The sequence below is a fragment of the Prionailurus bengalensis genome, chromosome C1, assembly GCF_016509475.1.
Source record: "Prionailurus bengalensis isolate Pbe53 chromosome C1, Fcat_Pben_1.1_paternal_pri, whole genome shotgun sequence".
Classification (NCBI taxonomy): domain Eukaryota; kingdom Metazoa; phylum Chordata; class Mammalia; order Carnivora; family Felidae; genus Prionailurus; species Prionailurus bengalensis.
The window spans coordinates 222,048,281-222,067,587 of NC_057345.1; the positions used below are offsets into that span (position 1 = coordinate 222,048,281).

The window sequence follows — 19,307 nt, forward strand, 5'->3', positions numbered from 1 at the left end:
GGGAACAGGGCAAGCAGCGACCCTGGGGACCCTGTGTCCCCACCCCATGTGTGGAGCTGGGCCCCCACTGCTGTCTCCAGTGGGGGAGGCTCAGCCTATTATGAAATGCAGTGCAGTCCCACCAGTGTAGGCAAGGTGGGGATGACCCCTGCCCCCGCAGGGGGAGGTGGCCAGAGCTAGGTGAAAGGACCACGGTGAGCTCAGGGGAGGGCTGTCTGCAGCAGGGTCAGGACCCCAGGGGCGGGCACTGAGCAGAGGCAGGCAGGGAGCAGCCCAGAGGCCCACGGGGCGTTTCTCGCACCCCGCAGACTGCAGGGGGCCAGCGTGGTCCAGGGCAAGGCCAGGCCAGCACCTTGTCCCTTCTGCCTCCTGCCTGTGTCCTTCCAGCTCCTGTCACCTTTGTTTTTATTCTAGGAGACCCTTTTTCACCCTTGTCCCTGGTGTGTCCCAGCCCCAAGGTCAAAGGGTGAGATGCTCCCCTGGTGCTGAGTGAATGACTCAGCGAGTCAGGGAACGAGCGAGTGGACAGAACACCGGCTGCAGTGCCCGGCCCAGAACTGGTGTCGGAGCAGGAGCCACTGTCTCAGCGTCACTGACTCTGCACCTGCTCGAGCAGCAGCGGGCACCGAGAGGGCTGCCCGGCGGGGGCAGATGCAGAGCCAGCGGGGCCTTAGGGAGGCAGGGACACGCAGTCCTGTCCCAGGGGCACAGTCAGCAGGAAAGGGGGCTGCGGTTAGGAGCCGGCTGCCTTCCACCCCCTCCCCCTCCCCCACCAGACAGGGTCACTCTGAGCACCGCCACCCGGAGGGGCTCCCGGCACCCAGAAAAGTCTTGTCCAAGAGCCCCTCTCCCTGGAGCCCCCGCCCTGCTCTGTCACGGGCTGGCCGGTGCTTCCGTGGGCACAGCTGGGAGGCGTGGGGTTGCCCACGGGGTGGTGCCCTCCTTCCTCCCATTCCCACCGAGCTGCCCCGCCCATCCCACTCTCGTCAGGGAACCAGGGACCGCCCCCCCCCAGACCCTGGGAGCTGACCCCCCAACTCAGAGGGGCTGGTCGGAAGCCTTCCCCCTCTGTGCTGGCTGAGTCTCCACCTGGACTGGGGATAGCCGGCCAGCCAGCGGGTGGGCACTTCAGCGAATTCGTTAAGGGTCGTTTTGCCCCCTTGGCAAGGAACGTGGAAATTAAAACCCACTGAGGACGGAAGGAGAGGAGAAATGCCTGCCGAGGAAAACCAGTTGTGGGGTGACGTGAGAAAAGCCCCCTGGCAGGTGGAGGGGCTCCTGGGCTGTATCCTGTCACCCACAGCCTCCGCAGGGCCTTCCTAGCCAGGCCGCCACAGCAACGCTGGGTCCGCCCCGCGGGCATGGCCAAACGGGCCACCCAGGGTGATACCTGTCAGTGCAGGAGGACGGGAGGGTGGTGGGGGGTAACGCAGAAGGACGGCAGGGGCAAGGGGAGGAGGCACCAGTGAGGCTCCTTCACCAAGAGCAGGAGGCCAGGCCTCAGAGGGCCCCAGCCCACTAGCGCCCTGGGGCAGCGGCCTACAGAATCTGGGTGGGCGGGGGCGGGGCTCCAGTGCGGGGGCACCAGCACAGGCACCTGTGCCTCCCTGGGACACGAAGCCGTCTCCACTCCCCCCCTGCCATGGGGGCCTAGACCGCCCTGGGGCCAAGGCAGAGGCGAGGGGGAGCGTCCGGGCCGGGAAGCCAGGCGGGCCTCGGGCCCCAGGTGAGCAGGCGGCGTCCTTGTTCGTGGACAAGGAAAGCTTGGGCACTGCTTCCTAGCCTGGGGCCCAGGGGACCCCTCCTCCTCCAAGTGCCCACCGGGTAGTGCTGGAGAGGAGGGTCCGGGAGAGCAGAGCCAGGCCAAGCTGAGTCCGATGAATGTCTGTGCTGCCTGAGTGTCTCTGCAGGGGGGCCTCCATCTGGGGGGGGGGGTCTAGGCTGAGCCCCGTGGCCCCGTTCCAGGCATGTCTGTGGGTGCTCGCATGTTTAGGCTGGCAGGGACCGTGGGCATCCCCGAATGCCACCTGCCTATTTGAAAGTTCGGAAACCAAGGGCCAGACTGACTGAGGGGCTCCTGTGTTCGCCTGGACTCGGGGACAGGGCTGTCCTGGGACCCACCTCCCCCCTTCCCTGCCACCACCGTGTCTTCTGAGCTGGGGTCCACCTTTCTGGCCCTCCACTGATGGGCAGGGTCCCAGAGAGGGGGACTAGAGGCACGCCTCAGAAGGGCGAGCCCCCCGTGCACTGACCGCAGTGGACGTCCCAGACTACAGGACCACGGGACCCGGGCTGCCTCTCCCATGCCCACGTCCTGGGCACGAATGCAGAACACACTGCCCAGCTGAGGGGGTCTCGAAGTCAGCCTCCTCTGAGGGCAGGGCCTGTCTCGTTCGCCAAGTGGCTGTTCTTGGCCCCTCAGCTGAACGGCCCAACAGCAACATTTTAGGCTTGAAAGAGGTCAGCGCCTGAGTCCCTGACTGGGTCCCCGCCCCCAAGCTGCCCTGGCCTGGTGGCCTGGAGACCCCAAAGGAAAGGCATGGGGGAAAGGGCCAGCCCCTCCGCGCGGGGAGACCCACCCCCATCGCCACGTCCCCTCGGGGCCAGCAGCGGTGGCACGGGCAGTGGGCGGCATGGGAAGGCTGGCCCGGGGCTCTGCTCTGCCCGCCTTGTGCGGCCCGAGCGAGCCTCCGCCCGGCTCCGGGACAGCAGATGGCTGCCGCTCAAGCCTCGGGCTGCCCCTGGATGCCGCGGCCAGCTTGCCGCTCTCTCCAGGCCACCGTCAGCGCCACGGCTGCGGAGCTGAAGGCCCTGCAGGCCCAGTTCGAGGACGCCATCTCGGCCCATCAGAGAGAGGCCGCGGCTCTGAGAGACAGTCTCCGGGAGATGGCGGCAGAGAGAAGCAACGCCGGGAGAGAAGTGAGGGGTGCCAGGGGAGGGGTGCCGGGAGAAGGGGGGAGAGGTGCCGGGGAGGGGGAGGGGTGCCCGGAGACCCATCCATCCCACCAGCCCTGGGCAGAGCCTGCGTGCGGTGGGTCGGGCCAGGCTCTGCCCACATGCAGCACGACGCACGGAGCCCAGGGGACTGGGCACTGGGTGGGGTGGAGCTGCCCTGGGGGTGCCCGGGGTGGGGGGGGAGTAGAGGGGCAGAGGTGTGGGGAGTTTGTGGTGTTTCCGGGGCCGACCGTGCGTGGACCCGGCCGTGGCCTCAAGGCTGCCGCAGGGGCCCCCAGGAGCCATGGGCCGGTGTCCTGCGGTGGGGGAGAGTCTCGGGCAGGGCAGGCCAGGCCCATGCAGCCCAGCAGGCAAGCAAGCCCAGCTTGCAGCCCAGCAGGCAAGCAAGACTGGGGAGGTGTTCCTGAGGGAGACATGACAGCACCTGGGGAGCCTGGGAGAGGGGAGGGCAGGAGGGCACGGGGATCTGGGCCGGGGGAGGGTGAGCCTGCGCCCAGGTGGGGCCGCGAGGACTGGAGGACCCGTGCCCTCCCCGGGCCAGGCGCCGAGGCCGGCAGGCAGCGCGCTGACCCAGAGCTCCGGGGGGGGGGGGGGCACAAGCAGGCACCGGCTGCTGAGGCAGCAGCAGAGAGAGGGGGGCTCCTCAGCCCTCCCCCAGCGCCCCCAGGGGCAGGCCCCGTGGTGGAGGGAGAGGGAGGGAGAGAGCATGATTTAACATGACAAGCTGTTTACTTTGGCCCCCAAAGAGAAAGGTCTCCTTTCAACAGATTTCAAAGTCAGGCCCGGTCAGCGACCACACGGGGAAGCGAAATGAGATTTTAAAACTGGGGGCTGCAGGGGAGGGGCCAGGAGACTGGGGGCACATTTGTTCTGGAGAGGTGAAAGAGGAGAGAGCACAGGCCTCCCGAGGAGCTCAGGTTCCCAGAGAGGGGCCCCCGGAAAGGAGAGGGGGCCCCCGGGAAGGAGAGGGGCCCCAAAAAGGAGAAGGAACCCCAGAAAGGGGAGGGAACCCCAGAAAGGAGAGGGAACCCCTACAAAGGAAAGGGCCCCAGGAAGGAGAGGGGGGCCCCAGGAAGGAGAGGGGAGTCCTGGAAAGGAGAGGAAACCCCCGACAAGGAGAGGGGCCCCCAAGAAGAGAGGGAACCCCAGAAAGAGGAGGGAACCCCCAGAAAGGAAAGGGGGCCCCCGGGAAGGAGAGGAAACCCCTAGAAAGGAAAGGGCCCCAGGAAGGAGAGGGGGCCCCCGGGAAGGAGAGGGGAGTCCTGGAAAGGAGAGGAAACCCCCGGCAAGGAGAGGGGCCCCCAAGAGGAGAGGGAACCCCAGAAAGGGGAGGGAACCCCCAGAAAGGAGAGGGGCCCCAGCAAGCAGTGGGGGAGCAGGAGGCTGAGGCGGGGGCAGGAGGAGCAAGCCGGGAACAGCAGCACTGAAGAGCCTCCCAGGCGCCAGGCTGGCCCGGTCGCCATGGAAACCATAACGTTTTCACAGCCTTTAAACTGAAGGAACGTCCAGGCTTCTCTCGGCGCTGCCTGGAGTCCACACGTGTGTGCCTGCACACACACGTGAACCCACTGCACCGTTCACACCCCTGCCCACACGTGCACACGCATGCACACAAGTGACAGCGTACCTGTGCATGCGCCCACACACACTCACCTGCGGACACGACACTCCCAGGGAAACCCGCGGACGCCACAAAGCACGCACAAATGTGCGACAAGTAATGCACACAGCCCTACATGCACTTACGCGCACATGCGTCATGCGTGTGTGTGGGCACACGGGCACGCGTGTCCCTGCACGCGCGTGTACAGGTGCACACGCCACACTCACACACGTCGCTTGCAGACACGCACGCTGACCACACATGCGTGTGCTCGCACGCACGGGCGAGAGCCCCTTACGGCCCCTCCCCTGCCTTCCCTCCGGCGGTGCAGAGCCCTGGAACCACCTCCCTGCAGGAGATTTCAAAAGATGCTGTTTATACAATTTCTAGTAAAGAAATAATTATTATAATCACATTAAGTGATTTGGCTGTAAAACTCCTGTAAAGAGGATGGCTGTTCTCATGAGGCAGAGGGAAGCGGGTGGGGGTGCAGGGGTGAGGGGGGCCCTTCTCCAGCTTTGTTGTGCTCGTTTTCATCTCCTCTGCCCTGGGAAATGAAAACAGTTCCTTTTATGATGGATAGGGCCCTTTGCTGGTCCTTGACCTTCTCGGTGGATTTTTGCTGAGCTCGGCGGAAACTGCCCTGCACGGTTGTGGCTCCCATATGTGGGGGGTGGAAGGGGAGTGGGGCGGGGGGGGGGGCTCAGGCCCTTCCCAAAAACAGAACAACAATAACAGCGGGCGGACACGGGAGCCAGGCTGGCCAGGGGCCTGGACAATGTCCCGCTGAAACGGCCAGCAAAGTGGGGTTTGCTCTTGGCAAACCAGCGCCTTGACATGGCTCAGAGTTTTTGCGGCTTCCCCTCTGTCGGCACGCCGCCGGCCCCCTCCACCTCCTCTCCACCTCCTCCTCGGGACACCCGAGCCTGAACGGAGCCCTCTCTAGAGTGCCCCGGTCAGGGCTGGAGCGCAGGCCTGGGAGGCGGGAGACCAGAGGTCCCGGCTGAGCCTGGAGATCTCCCTCACCAAAGTGCGGGCGCTGGGAGGTGGGCCGCCCCTGCCCTGGGTCTGCACTCGCCTCCAGACCCTCCCTCCAAGGGTCGAGGGGGAGGTGGTGCTGGGGCGAGGAGTGAGGAGGACCCCCGACCCCACCCTGACCCAGCTCTGGCCCCCGCTCAGGCCCTGAGCCTCACACAACCACAGAACCCGCAAGCCCTGCCTGGAAGCCCCCAGAGGGCGTGGGGGTCCCGCTGTAGGGAGGACGGCGTGACGGGTGTCCCATTCTGGGCCTGGAACGCATCTGGTAGGGGCAGGGCACAGGACTCACACCTACAGCCTCTCCCCATCCTCGGGTCAGCTTTTCAGAGCTTTCAAAGCGGCCGGAGTCCGGGCTGCTGAGCCCTGAGACCAGGGTGGCCCCCACTGGCTCCAGAGCCTGCCCAGCCGGGGGCCTCTGCTGCCCCCCACCCGTTGGGTTTAGGGTGTCCCTGCTTCTGCGGGGCACTCTGTCCAGGGCCCTGGTGACAGTGAGACCTGCCGCCCAAGCAAACTGGACAGCCTGGCCCGAGCCGGCCTTCGTGCTGCCAGAGAATTCTGAGGGCACCATCGCCCAGAGACCCACCCTCCCCTGCCTCCCACGTGATAGGGAGATGAGGGCCGCGGAGCAGGCGTCTCGAGCCAGGGCCACCTGCACGGCTACCCGCCCCAGGGCGGGCAGCGGCCCCAGTGCCACGGCATCACTGAAGGCCAGCGGGCAGCAGCGGGGGCGGGGGGCCGTCAAGCGGAGGCATCTGGACCCGGGAGGGGGCAGTACGGATGTGGGGGCACAGCCAGGCGCCACGCTGTCCCTGCTGTCTGGCAAGCAGCGTCCCCGGGGGCCAGGGAGGGAGCAAGGGCCCAGGGCCAGCAGGGCCAGACCGTCACCTCCCCGGTTCCTCCCAGCCCTCGTGAGGCACCCTGCACCCCCAGGTGGGCAGAGCCAGGTTGTCTGCGTTTCTCTCAAGCACCTGGGCACACGGGGCTGGGGGCACCTGGGCGCTGCCGGACCAGAGCCAGAGGCCGATCGGCAGCTCCTACCCGTCCCCCCCCCACCTGCCCGTGGCGCCCCGGCCCCCAGCGGCCCCGACAGCCTCGTGCCCCTTCCCCAGGCGGAGGGGCTGCGGGCACAGCTGGACGAGGCCCGGGAGGCACTGGCCGTGCTGCGCGGGGAGCTGCAGGGCAGCGAGGAGAGCCGCGAGGGGCTTCGCAGGGAGGCCCAGGAGGCCCGCCGGGCGCTGGGCGAGGAGGCCCGCGAGAAGGCTGTGCTGCAGAGCTCCAACACCGAGCTGCGGGCCGCTCTCCGCAGGGCCGAGCAGGACAAGGCCAGGTATGAGCCCGTGCGGCATCCGTCAGGGGGCCTTCCCGGCCCCGAAATCCACCGGAGGGGCAAAGTGTGCGGGACGCGGGGTGTTCTACTGAGGCGGGCCAGAGGATGGTGGGTGGGCTCACCAAGCTCACGGCGCCAGCTGTCCATCAGAAGGCTCTACGGTGCCCGCACACGAGCGGGGGCCTGTCCCTGCCCTCGGAGCATTCCCGTCCAGCGGGCCACACAAGCCCCAAGTGGTGGGCAAGAGACGGCCAAGGGCTGGGGAGTGGAGGGAGGAAGAGAGGCCTGTTCCAGGACTCTGGGAGGCCCCCCGTGGGAGGGACCGGGAGGCCGGGACCGCAGGCCTCGCAGAGGGGCACTAGAGGTGCGGGCCTGGCGCTGGACGCCGGGTCTCTGGGAGTGTGGCCGGAGCACGGAGTAGGGTGGAGGGAAGGTCTAGAGACGTGGAGAGGGCAGATCCGGCTGGGCACCTGGACCTAGTATGCCCGAGGGGACCGGCCCCAGGCAGCCCCAAGGAGGCTGGGCTCTGGGACACCAGAGAGCCGAGATACGGGGGAGGCATCCGGCCGGAGTGAGGTGGGCGGCGGGAAGGTCTCTGTGGGACCTGCTGGAGCCCCAGCCTGTGACACTCTGCTCAGTTTTCAGAGGTCCAAGGAAGAAAGGGAACAGAAGGTGCTGGTCCTGGAGGAGGCACGAGCAGCGGCCCAGAAGGAGGCCTGTGAGCTGCGGGCCAGCCTACGGGAGGTGCGGCAGGCTCGCGCCGACGCCTGCCGGGAGCTCCAGGAGCTGGGCACACAGGTGAGGGCAGCCGTCCTGGAGCCCCACCCCCGCAGAGATGTCCCCTCCCCGCTCTGCCCGGCTCCCCCAGGTGCCTCCAGGGCACCCACTGGACCGCGGAGCCCGAGCTCCAAGACATGGCCTCGCTGTCTGTGCCTTTGGAACATTCTGTCCCCACACTTGCAGCCTCAGCTGGAGGGCCCTGCTCAGACTCGTGGGGCTCCCGGCTGGGTCTGCCCCATGGGGTACGGATGACAAGCCTCAAGATTAATGGCTGAAAACGACCACTTGGACGCCCGTGGCCCCTGAGATCAGGAATGCGGCGAGGGCACAGAGGGGCGCCTTGGCTCTGCCCGACGGTGCATGCGCCAAGAAGACTCCACGGCGGGGGGCCTGATGGCAGGGCTGGGCTCACCGGCAGGCGGCCTTGCTCGCGGGGCCGGTGGCCGTACCGGCCGCCGGCTGGGCACCTCCCGGCCCGGCTGCCTCGGGGCTCGGAGACCACCTGCACGGCTTCGTCCATCTGCCTCGGTCTCCAGAGTCAAGGGCCACTCACACTGAGTTCACTCGGTGTCGGGACCACTCAGAGGAGGGGCCTAGATACCCCTCCAGGCGGGAGGCCGGTCCAAACATCCGCAGCCGTTGTGAGTGGGCCGTGAGTGGGCCTCTGCAGCCTGGGAGTGGGCCGTGAGGTGCACGGGGAAGAGAAACCCGGGGTCCAGTGCTCCCTCCAGGACAGGCGTGTGCTGCACCGCCCTCCCTCCTCCCTCCCCCACCACCGACCCCCCCGTGAGGAAGGTCTAGCGCCTTCCTTTTCAGATGAGGACATCGAGGCACAGAGACATGTGGCGGACCAGGGTCCCCGAGGGTGACAGCCAGCGAGGGGCCCAGCCCGCTCCTTGCCCACGGGGTGTCCTGGCCTCAGACAAAAACGGCTTCAGGAGTCCATCAGCTACAAGGGCGTGGTCTCGGAGGGCACCCCCACCACCCACATCCCCCATCGCCCAGAACTGGGCTTGGCCAGAGTGGGGGGCGGCACTGCCCAGGAGGAAGGCTCCCTCCCCAGCACGTGTGAGCAGAGGCAGGGGCCCAGGAGGGGCCCGGCCACCCCCTCGGTGCCACCCCACACTCGCAGGTGAACATGCTGCGGGCTGAGAACCGGAGAAAGAACGTGGGGGCTGGGAGCCACCAGGGCCGAGGGACAGGGGTGCTGACTGAACGAATGCAGGCAAAGCGGGGACCCCCTGCATCTCCGAAGGTTCTCGTGTTTTAGAAAGGGACAGTCTCGCCCAGGGGACGCGAGAGTTCTGAGCCAGGGGACAGGCAAGAGCCCCCAAATGCCCAATCGTCAAAGAGCCTCTGGATTCAGAGTGACACCTACACCCACGCCTGCGCGTGTGTTCCCACAGCCCGGCCCGCGTGGGACCCCCTGGTCCGGACCCAAAATCACGCACACGGCGGCTGCACCGAGCCCCCACCGTGCGCAGAGAACCCGGACTCTCCTCCCACGACCTATGTGACCCCTGTGTGACCTCACGGCTCCTCACTTCTACCCGTGAATGGGGTCGTTAACACTGTGGCCGCCCGGAGAGGAAATGGGGTGGGGCCCGGCCCTGCCCCCTGTGCCAGGGCTTACGGTCTGGCAGAGGCTCTGTGGCCTCAAGCCGGGAGCCTGGCTGCCTCCCCCAAGCCTGTCACTGCCCTAGGGGTGACGTGACCCTGTCTATTCCGTCATTCACTCACAGGTATTTAGGGGGCACCTTGTGTGAGCGGAGGCCCCATCCCAGGGGCTAAGGGGCACAGGTCAGGCTGTGACCAGGGTCTGCAGAGGCAGACAAGGTGGCCTCAGTGGAGACGACGGGACGGGTGGCTACAGAGGGGCAGGAGGTCAGGTAGGGCCCCTCCGCACCCAGGCCAGGCCGCCAGAGAAGAGAGGGGCCTGGGACCCAGCAGACCCGAGGGGTGAGCGTGGAAGGGTAGAAAGAGTGACCCAGGTACGAGAGGCCCAGGACCGGCCTCCCAGAGGCCAGGTCTCTCCTCTCGGCCCACAGGTGCTGTGTGCCGGGGAGGCTGGTTTACCCCCGTGCCACCCCGCGGAAGCCCGTGGTGTTGCATCAGGCCCCCTGAGGCTCCCCGGCCCTGGTCTCAGGACGATGCTGACCCAGCCTCTGCTACCACAGGCCAAGAGCAGCCACAGACGAGCGTGGGGCTGGCTCGAGGCAGCCGGTCCCCTGCCACAGGAGGGGACAGCCTAGGGCCAACAGCTGGCTGGAGGGTTCACGAGTCTGCCAGGATGTGCTCTGTGGTCCTGAGGTGCCCCTCTCCACCTGGGCTCAGGGGCCCCCACGGCCAAACACGGGCTGGGAGGCAGGTCCGAGGTGCCCCTGGCCGTGACATGCCAAGCAGGGAGTGAGGACAAGAGGCCTGCGGGCGAGGCGCGGAGGGCAGGTGGCTCTGGGACAAAGGGCTTCTACGTGAGCCCTCATGACCCTCCCACAGGTCCTGAGGCTGCGGCGGGAGCTGGAAGAGGCGGAGGCTGGGGCTGAGGCCCGAAAGCAGCAGCTGGAGGAGGGCCTCTGCCAGAGCCGGGGGGCCGAGCGGACCCTCCGGGCCGAGCTGCACATGGTCACCGGGAAGCTGCAGCAGGCCGGTAGCGTGGCCGACGGCCTCCAGGCTCGCCTGGACGAGGCCGGCCGCCGGCTCCACGGCCTGGAAGGGGAGCTGGCCCGGGCTGAAGGTGCCAGGCGGCACGCGGAGGCCCAGCTGGGCCGGCTGTGGTCCACCCTGTGCCACGGCCTGGGGCTGCGGGGACGAGGCCCCTCAGGCTCCCCCGAGTGGCCCGGCTTCCCCAGTACAGGTCAGTGTCCTCAGTGGCTTCGGGTAGGCTCCTGTCCCGGCTCTGGCACCCACCCAGGACGCCCCCTCCCCTCCCTGGGCCTCACGACCCACACAGTGAGGGGCCTGGACCCCGTGCCCCTGCAAGCTCCCTGGGGGTGGGGACAAGCAGAGAAAGGGGGGGCAGGGCACCTGCATGCCTGTCACCAAGTCCCCACCACGTCCCCACCACATCCCCTCCGCTGCCACTGTCCTGCAGGCTCAGAGAGCATCCAGAGCGCCGGCCCCCCGACCAGGTCCGGCTCACCACTCCGATGGCCCTCACCGGCACCTGGGGACCCCTGCCCAGATGTGGACGTGGCCTCTGTGCGAGACGCCCTGACGGACTTTGTGCAGAAACTGCGGGTTGCCCAGAGGGAACGGGTAAGGGGGCGGAGAGGACATGCCCCGGGGGCCCCCAGAAACACGGAGATGCTGCCCGTCACTCTGCTGTCCATCTGTCCATCCACCCCAGATCCGCTGAGGCCCTGGCGGGCCCTGGGGTCACCGGGCGCCTCAGCGCTCAGACTGTCCTTTGTTGGGCGTGACAGATAGCAACAAACACCACAGTCCCTCAAAACTCAGCTGCCGCCCCAACGGCTCAGGGCCTCCTCCCTTACTCCCAATTAGCAGCAGAGGCCCTGGCGCCAGGCGCCACTCTGATGCCCACCGGGGTCCAGGTCAGTGTGCCCGAGCCCCTCAAACCTCCAGCCGGACACCTCGGCCCCCACTCACCCACCGGGCTGCCCCCTGACCTGGGTCCTTCCGCCCAGGACGACTGGCACCTCCAGGTGGTGAGCCTGAGCGGCCGGCTGAGCGAGGCAGAGCGCGAGCGTGCCCAAGCCCAGAGCCGCGCGGCACGGCTGCAGGAGGCACTGGCAGAGGCTGAGGAAGGTGACCCCCTTCCCTCGCCCCGTCCCCGAACACCGCTGACAGGGCCACATCGCCACCTCCCGGGCTTCCCCCCAAGCGCCCCACCCTGGCGGCCGGGAGGGTGCAGTCCTGGAAGCTGCTCGGGCGTGGGCCAGCGTGTCCCCCGGGTGTGCCCGGCCCTCTCACAGTAGCTCCCCGTCACCAGGGGGTGCGGTCCAGAGACCTTGCAGGGTCCACAGACCCTCCTCCCACCACGCTGACCTCCTGGAACCCGATTCCACAGCCATGAGGCCCATCTCTCCGTCAGGTCTCCGACCCCTGTCACCACCGAGAGCGCCCCTGGCCTGCTGGTCGCCCCATTGCATCACGTGTCCTCCTCCCTCCGTTAGTGGGTCTGCCCAGGAGGTGTCTGGAAGGAGGAATGTCTGTAGAAGGAAAGAACCTGGGAGAGAAGGAGCAGGCAGAGGGAGCCAGGACCCCAGACCCGCCCCCAGGGACCCTCAAGTGGCAGGGAATTGTCAGACGGGCGGTCGGGGGTGGGGAGGGGGGCTCCAGCCCCCACCGTCTAGCTCCCAGTCACTTAGCCAGCCTGTGAAATGGGCAGGGGCGACCCCCATGTGGCGGCCGCACTGACCTTGGGAGCCAGGCAAGCAAGCACCCTGCTCGCCCCGCAGCCCGGCGCCAGGCGGAGAGTGAGAGGCGCAGGGCCCAGGCAGCGCGCGCCCTGCAGGAGGAGGCGCTCCGGAGCCTGGAGGAGCAGCACCGGGCTGGCAGGCGGGCGGCCAGCTGGGAGAAGCGGAGGCTCCAGGTGGGGCACGCAGCTGGCGGGGACCTGGGGACGGCGGGGGGGGGGGCGGGGTGAGGGGGTGGCTTCTGGGGGGGCGGAGGTTTGGGGTCCCCATGGGCAGAAGCACAACTGGGCTGGAGCAGGTGGCCTCGAGGGACGTGGTGGCCCCACAGCGCTCATCGGGGGCACCCCCTGGCAGAGCTGCTTTGGAGGTGGTCCCAGCCCTTATTTGACAGATTAGGAAAACTGAGCCTTAGGGAGCGCCCTGCAAGACAGAGCTGGCGAGGCCCGGAGCCAGGGGCAGACCCCCAGGGCAGGAGGGGCGGGCCACGCCCATTTGACGTGCGTTCACGTGTGTGTGTTCCGTGCGTGCTTGAAAATAAGGCTTTCCGTTTGCAGGGTACACATTTTGAAAAGAATGTATTAATTAAGTCAACCTTTACAACCATGTCAGTCACATACTCCAGGTTGGATCTGTCTCTCTTGTTTATGAAAACCGGGCGTGAAGTGCTGAATTTTGCCATCAGGGTGGGGGCAGGGAGGGCAATCCCTCCTTTTGTCTGTAAGGGTCTTTGGTTTATACACTTCTAGGACACGTTCTTCACAACTTGAAGCTTCTTGGCCGCTCTGCCTCTTACCAGCCTAGAGCTCCCGGTGCCTGTTCTGTGCCATTTGTCCTGAGTCTGCTGTGCCTGACACGTGCAGTGGCCACCCCCCATCCCCAGGTCCCGGCCCCGCGCTCCCGCCCTGTATGTTTTCGGTCACCATTTATTTCATCCGCCTGGCCTTGGTTTCAAGCCCACCTCGGAGCGTGTGCCTTTTCCAAAGGAATTTATCCCGCTTACAAGTTTTGCAATAATTTATTTCCTCTGGTTTTCTTTGGATGCTGACAGGATCCTTGCTGATTTAATGCTTCCTCACGACTTCCATGCCAGCCTTTTATTTCAGGGTTATTTGCTCCCCCTGCCCCCTTCCATGGCGGTGGGAGTGTGGCAACAGTGAGCACGGCAGCCGACGTGTCACCGCGCTGTGCACAGGGGACGCCTCTGGCTCCCGCCCCTCCCCCCGCAAGGGCTCTGCACCTGTGTCCAGGGGCTCTCCCCTGGGCCCCTCCCTTGCTCCAGATGGCCCTGCCTCCACCTTTCTTCTGAGTGCCCGGCGGGGGTCCATGAAGCCCCTGCTCCTGAATTGGAACCCCTCCTCCTGTCTGCAGGAGGCTCTGTACTCACAGCAGCCCACACTGTGTTCCTTTCCGACCGCAGCCATTGCCGCAGACTGATGACTGAACCCCGGGCGGCGTGAGCTGCCAGCCCCACGGGGGGCGGGGTCCCGCCTGGCACAGCGGGGGGCTCTTGGCAGGGAGTGGGGAGCTGCTTCCTTACCTGAGGCAGACTCTTCGCAGCCCATTTCCTGGCTGAGGAGCCAGCGGCTTCTGGGGGCTTCTCCGGCTCCCGGCTTGGGCCTTCCCGTCGGCTCTCCCGACAGCGCGGCGGTGACGGCAGGACCCCCACACGGCCCCCTTCCCACTCGAACCCCACGGCCGCTGCTCTGCCGCCAGCCCGCCGGGCCCGTGGGAGTCACCAGGCCCACCCGGGTCATCCCCCTTTGGTTAACTCAGAGCCACTGAGGAGCCACCTTAATCACATCTACAACAGGCCCTAACGTGGTCACAGGGTGACCCTGGGGTAACCCTGGGGCTGCGGGGCACAGGCCAGGTCAGAACTCTGCCTGCCACACCCGGTGTCAGCAGTGGGCCCAGCAGGTCGGTGGGGACGCGGTGAGCGAGGCTCACGACCCATCTCCCCGGGAGGGGCCTGTTTCTACTCGGACTTCTTTTCTTGTTTGCCCCGTGACCCCAGGCTCAGACAGTTCCAGAAAGGTAATGTCTAGGTGGTTTGAATCGTTCCTTCCAGAGAGGAAGCCAGAAGGTCCGTTTATCTTGGAAATTCAAAAACGTTCCCCAAACGTGGACTTGTTCCCTCTGTTATCTTAGCCTGTGCACTATCTCCACTTGCAGAGTCGAATCTGTCTTCGGTCGATGCACGTTATTTCCACCTAAAAACCACTGCTTCTCCCCCACCCTCTTCCCACTCTTTTGTCCTGAAATTCACTGCAGCCCAGCCTTGCTCTCTGGGCCTTTTCCTCCTTGTTCATCTTGAATGTCACCTCTTGTCACTGGCTCCCTGCCACGTCCCAGAGAACTTCGGGTCTTTAGGTTAGTTCATCTGACTGCCGTGGCTAATCTAGTCCGTGTCCTCATGCCTGGATTGGTCCTTGTGGGGTTTGGGGGGGGGTTGTTTTGGTTTTTTTGAGAGAGAGTGCTTGCAAGTGCGGGGACGGGGGCAGAGGGGGACAGAGAGAGAGAGAGAGAGAGAGAGAGAGAGAGAATCCCAAGCAGGCTCCACGACCGGTGCAGAGCCTGATGCAGGGCTGGATCCCACAACCCCGGGATCATGACCTGAGCTGAAATCGGGAGTCGGACACTCACCCGACTGAGCCACCCAGGCACCCCGGTCCTTGTGTTTTTAATCTCGATTGTTCCCACTCTGGCTCCCCTTCATGAGAGCGTCAGTGAACCTTTCCTGACACCTGTTCCCATTTCTTGCAATAACTCTGTTCTCTTTTAACTCAATACCCTCAGATCTGATCCCTCGGACTGACTTTGTCTCTTGAACCACAGTTGATTGCTGCTGTCGAGATTTTCTTCCTCTGCACGTCTTCAAAGAAGGGGGTCTGGTCTTGTTCAAAGTCAGGAGTGGAGAGAAACCCACCTGGGACTTCACATGTCCCTGTCCAGATACTTCAGGCCCAGAGTGAAAGGCAGAGAGAAAGGGGGAGCCACGGGGACCCACGGGGACCTTGGGGGCTGTGGGGAGCGGGCAGGGCAGCAGGGACAGCATGGGCGGCACCGGGGACAGGGAGGGTGAAGGCCCTGTTCTCAGGGGCACGGCTGGCTGTGGTGGCTATGGTGGCTGGGGTCCCCTCCTCTCCAGCACTTGCCTGCCAGGGGACTGGGGGCCTTCGGGACCTCGTCCTTATTAGCCTGCCCTCCAGCCCCCAGCCCAGGCCCCGAGTCAGCGTCCCCAAGGTTCTGTGAGGTTTCCACACATGGGTGCAGAAGGCTCTTCTGGATGTCGTTCAAACCTTCTCTACCCCTGTTCGTTTTCCTGCTTGATTAAGAATTTCCTCAACTTTTAGCAAAGTCTACGTGCTAAAATCTATCCGTTGTTCTTAGAACTCTAGCGATTCTCCTATTTTTAGGCCACTTGGTTCTGTGTGCCTCTACCTCGCGGGAACCCCCAAAATCTCTGATCTCCAGGCCTGAGGAAGGTCTTTCCCAATTTTTAAATGTTTACTTATTTATTTTGAAAGAGAGAGTGTGTGAAAGGGGGAGGGGCAGGGAGAGAGGGAGACGGAGGATCCAAAGCAGGCTCTGCACTGTCAGCACAGAGCCCCGACGTGGGGGTCGAATCCAGAAACCGTCATGACCTGACTGAAGTCGATGCTCGACCGACCGAGCCACCCAGGCGCCCCTTACCCAGTGTTTTAACCTGTCGGCCGTTGAGGTGGGCACCCGAGAGGGGGATTCAGACGCACCTAAGGCGCAGAGGCCCCAGGCCCTTTTGACCAACAGCAAATCCCAGCTGCAGCGTTTGCAGCCAGAGGGGCCCGGGTCGCGTGGCCACACGCCCCACCGCCCACGCCCCCACCGTCCGTCACGTGGCCCAGCCGCCAGCCTGTGCTAGAGCGAGGTCTGCGTCTGACACGGCTGCTTTCACTTTCATGGCTGGGTTTTCCCCCCGGTTCACATGAGCCAATGTGTTTGTCAAGAGAAAGTCAATTAAAAACATATTTTCCTAATTAAATGGTAGGCTGTGCTATGCAAACAGTAAGATTCTTGTTTGAGAGCAAATCCCTCCCCGTTTCCAGGGCCACCCTGGGAATTCGAGAGATCAACAGGGCAGAACCGAGCGCAGAGCGCTGGGACACGCGCCCAACACCGCACCCGGGGGTCCTCAGAGCAAGCGGGGGTGCGGGCCCACACACGCCCCCAGGGAGAAGGGGTGTCCCCCCCATCAGAGCCAGGTCACAGCCTGCCAGGCATCCGACCTGCCCCAGCCCCCCAGGGCCCTGCACACGCCCTCTTCTCCTGAGCGCGCTCCTCCGGGCCCCAAACAGCGTCAGTCAGGTTCCAGAAGCAAAGCCGGGAGCCGCTCGGCCTCGTGGACTGGCAGGCCGTGCCGTGCGGGTCGGCGGGCCCACCCAAGCCTGGAGCGGACGCCCGCCGTTAGTGATGACCGTCTGCATCTGTACCCCCTCAGGGCGCCGCACTTGCCAGACTTTGGGCGCAAAGATTCTTTTATCCTCATGCGGTCAATTGGTGAGCTTCCGCCGCCACCTGCGAGACACGGAGCGGCCGAGGTCAGGTTCCCGAGACGCCAGGGACTTGCCCGCAGACGCTCCGCACCTCACTCACTCCATACGCCACCTCACTGCCTCTCCCCTGCTCCTCCCGCGGCGATGCGGGGGCCGCCGGGGGCCGCCTCTCCCCTTGGGGCGGCTGTTGTCGTCTGGACCTCCGTCCACCTTGTATCTTTAAACGCCAAGGACCCGCACACGCTATTTGACATTCTATTACACATGTAGCTAGGTCTCTGGTTGGACCCGTTTTGTACCTGAGGCTCTATCTTATTTATACCTGTGGCTGTGTCTGTTTCTTGGCCTCGAAGCTTTCTAGCTGCTTCTCTTAATCTGACTTGCCAACAGTGCCCCTGTTTGACTGGTCTTTTCAAAAGAACCAACCTGACCTCTTCTCGCATTTTTGCCCACAACGATTCATTCCAGCTCATATTAACATCCTCTCTTGTGTTTTTGTAATTTCCCTCATTTCTTAAGCTGAGTAAGTGATGTATTTATGTCTGAGTTTCCTCCCTCAATAGAGCGTCCCGTGTGATCACAGTTTCCTTCCTTGTGGGCCCGTGTGCACCACGGGTTTCTGACATGAATTCCTTTTCTTTTGACCACTTTTCTAAGAGTTTCAGTTTTTACTTCTCAAAAGAATGATGACACATCTGTCTCTCTTTCGGTTGCCGTGTCCGGTCGCACCGCTGAGGGGGTGAGGCTCAAGGGCCGTTAGGAGCTTTGGATTAGCTTCCGGACGGATCTGCGTTTATGGTCCTGCTTTGTAGGTTGTCGGTTGTTTGCTCTCTTGGTTTGGTTTTGTCTGTTTGTTTATGGTATGTTTGGAGGGAAACTGGGCAACGTTTACAGGGAAGAATGAACGTTTGAGATTTTTAAAGGAAAACAATAGTTGAAAAACAATAGTGAAACTGACGATAAGGCTCGGCCGGTCAGAGCGGAGCGAGAGGCAGGCAGGCAGCGCGGAGTCCAGAGGTGTCTGCCATCGGGCCCTGGGCTCCTGTGCAGGCCGGGTCCCCTCTACGTCTGAGCGCTTCCTGGTGCCGGTGTTTTCCTGGGCCGGGCCCCGGGGGGATCTGGGCTCCGAGGCTCCCAGAGGGCAGGACCGTGTGCCCAGCTTCCTGCAGCTACCTGGACCCTCCAACCGAACCTGGGTTTGCGAGGCTTGCTTGCCCAGCATCAGGACTCGGAACTAACGTGACACCAGAAACGACAATAACCGAGTGGTGCACCGGCTGACCTTCCTAAAGGGTGCACCGTTCATTACGGTTCGTTTGAATTCCAGAAAAGTTGAGTCATTACAAGAGGAGCACAATCCTTCACAGACGTGGTTTGGACCTCTTTAAAATACCATGAAATATTTAAGCCATATTTGAAGGAAACCTCTGCTTTTCTGCTGGAAACGTGCACAAGCAGAAAACAGTAGGTTTCAAGTGTGCAGGGGAGGGTGAGTCACTGGCTTTAGGCACAGGCGCGGTCCCCACTGTCCGTTTCCCAAGTGCTCGGGCGTCAGACAAAGAGGAGGGTGTCCAGGGTCAGCCCAGCAGCCCCGCCCCCAGGCAGGCACTCCCCTCCCTCCTCTGAATCAGCCTCCGCCACAAGCAGGGCAAGTTCACGCCAGCATTTGTGACAACCGAGTGAGCGAGCGAACCGATGGGAAGGCCTTGCAGACACACACGCGGGACACGGCCGCGTGAGCGCTCCTGGCTGGCCCGGGACCCTGTGGCTGCAGGGCTGGCACCCGCGTGGCTCATCAGGGGGTCCCTGCGCCTTCCGGCCTTCCCTCTCTGGCTCCGTGCCCAGTCTCCCTCTTCCTGAACGAGCACCCCACTCGCCTGTCTGCAGCCCTGTCTCCCCTCCCCCAGCCAGGCTGCTGGGAACAGCTGCCCCCCTCCACCCTCCGCCCCACCTCCCCCCACCTTCACACACGTGCAAAGGTCACAAGCAACATTTGGTCCCATCCAAAGGGTCCCTTATGGGTCTGCGTCTGCCTGACCTCTTGGGACATTCCACACGGGGGACCAGCCTCTCCCTCCCTCTGGTCTCTGCCTCCTCCCCTCTGCTTTCACATCTCCTTGGCCCAGGACCTGTTCCCTCCCCCTCTCCCCTCTCCCCAGGACAGCCCTCCCCTCCCTGGGCCATCAGAGCCCTAGGCCTCCAGAGCCACCTGGTTCTGTGACACTGGCCCCACATCCAGTGACTCCTGGGAGGCTCCTCAAGACTGAACTCTGAACCTTCATCCCCAAAGGCGCCCCCTTCCCATCTTGGTAAGTGGGTCCTGGACCACCCAGCAGTACAGGCCCGGGAGCCCTTGGGACACCAGCGGCTCTTCAGCCCCCACGTGACACCCCCAGCCGTCTCTAGAGTCAAGTCATGTTCTTCAACTTCTCACCCCCTTGAGTCCAAGTTACCACGGGCTCCCGCGTGGACAACTGTGGGACTCCCAGACTCCCCCAGCGCCACACCTCTGCCTTCCCGCTCAGCCCCCAAAGCACTACAGGTGTGACTCCTGATTTTCTGGAGTCTGAGGTACCAGAAGGCACAGGCCACCTCCCCCACGGAACACTCAGGAAGATTCAAATGCAGGAGACTGGCCTGGCACGGCGGGCAGGATAGCGGCTTTGCCGGGCAGACTCGAGGAGGCTTGGGTGTGT

General features: G+C 64.4%; 1 protein-coding gene across 1 annotated transcript in view; it reads left to right on the forward strand.

Moving 5' to 3' along the window:
- The window catches only part of CROCC2 (ciliary rootlet coiled-coil, rootletin family member 2), a 58,918-nt gene that overhangs the window by 32,367 nt on the left and 7,244 nt on the right, over window positions 1–19,307 (forward strand). Inside the window, 10 exon segments of the mRNA XM_043573379.1 lie at window positions 2,776–2,919; window positions 6,706–6,923; window positions 7,562–7,952; window positions 8,642–8,725; window positions 8,836–8,958; window positions 10,200–10,557; window positions 10,795–10,958; window positions 11,348–11,468; window positions 11,837–11,964; window positions 12,052–12,255. Of these exon segments, the coding sequence (XP_043429314.1) occupies window positions 2,776–2,919; window positions 6,706–6,923; window positions 7,562–7,952; window positions 8,642–8,725; window positions 8,836–8,958; window positions 10,200–10,557; window positions 10,795–10,958; window positions 11,348–11,468; window positions 11,837–11,964; window positions 12,052–12,255 (1,935 nt within the window).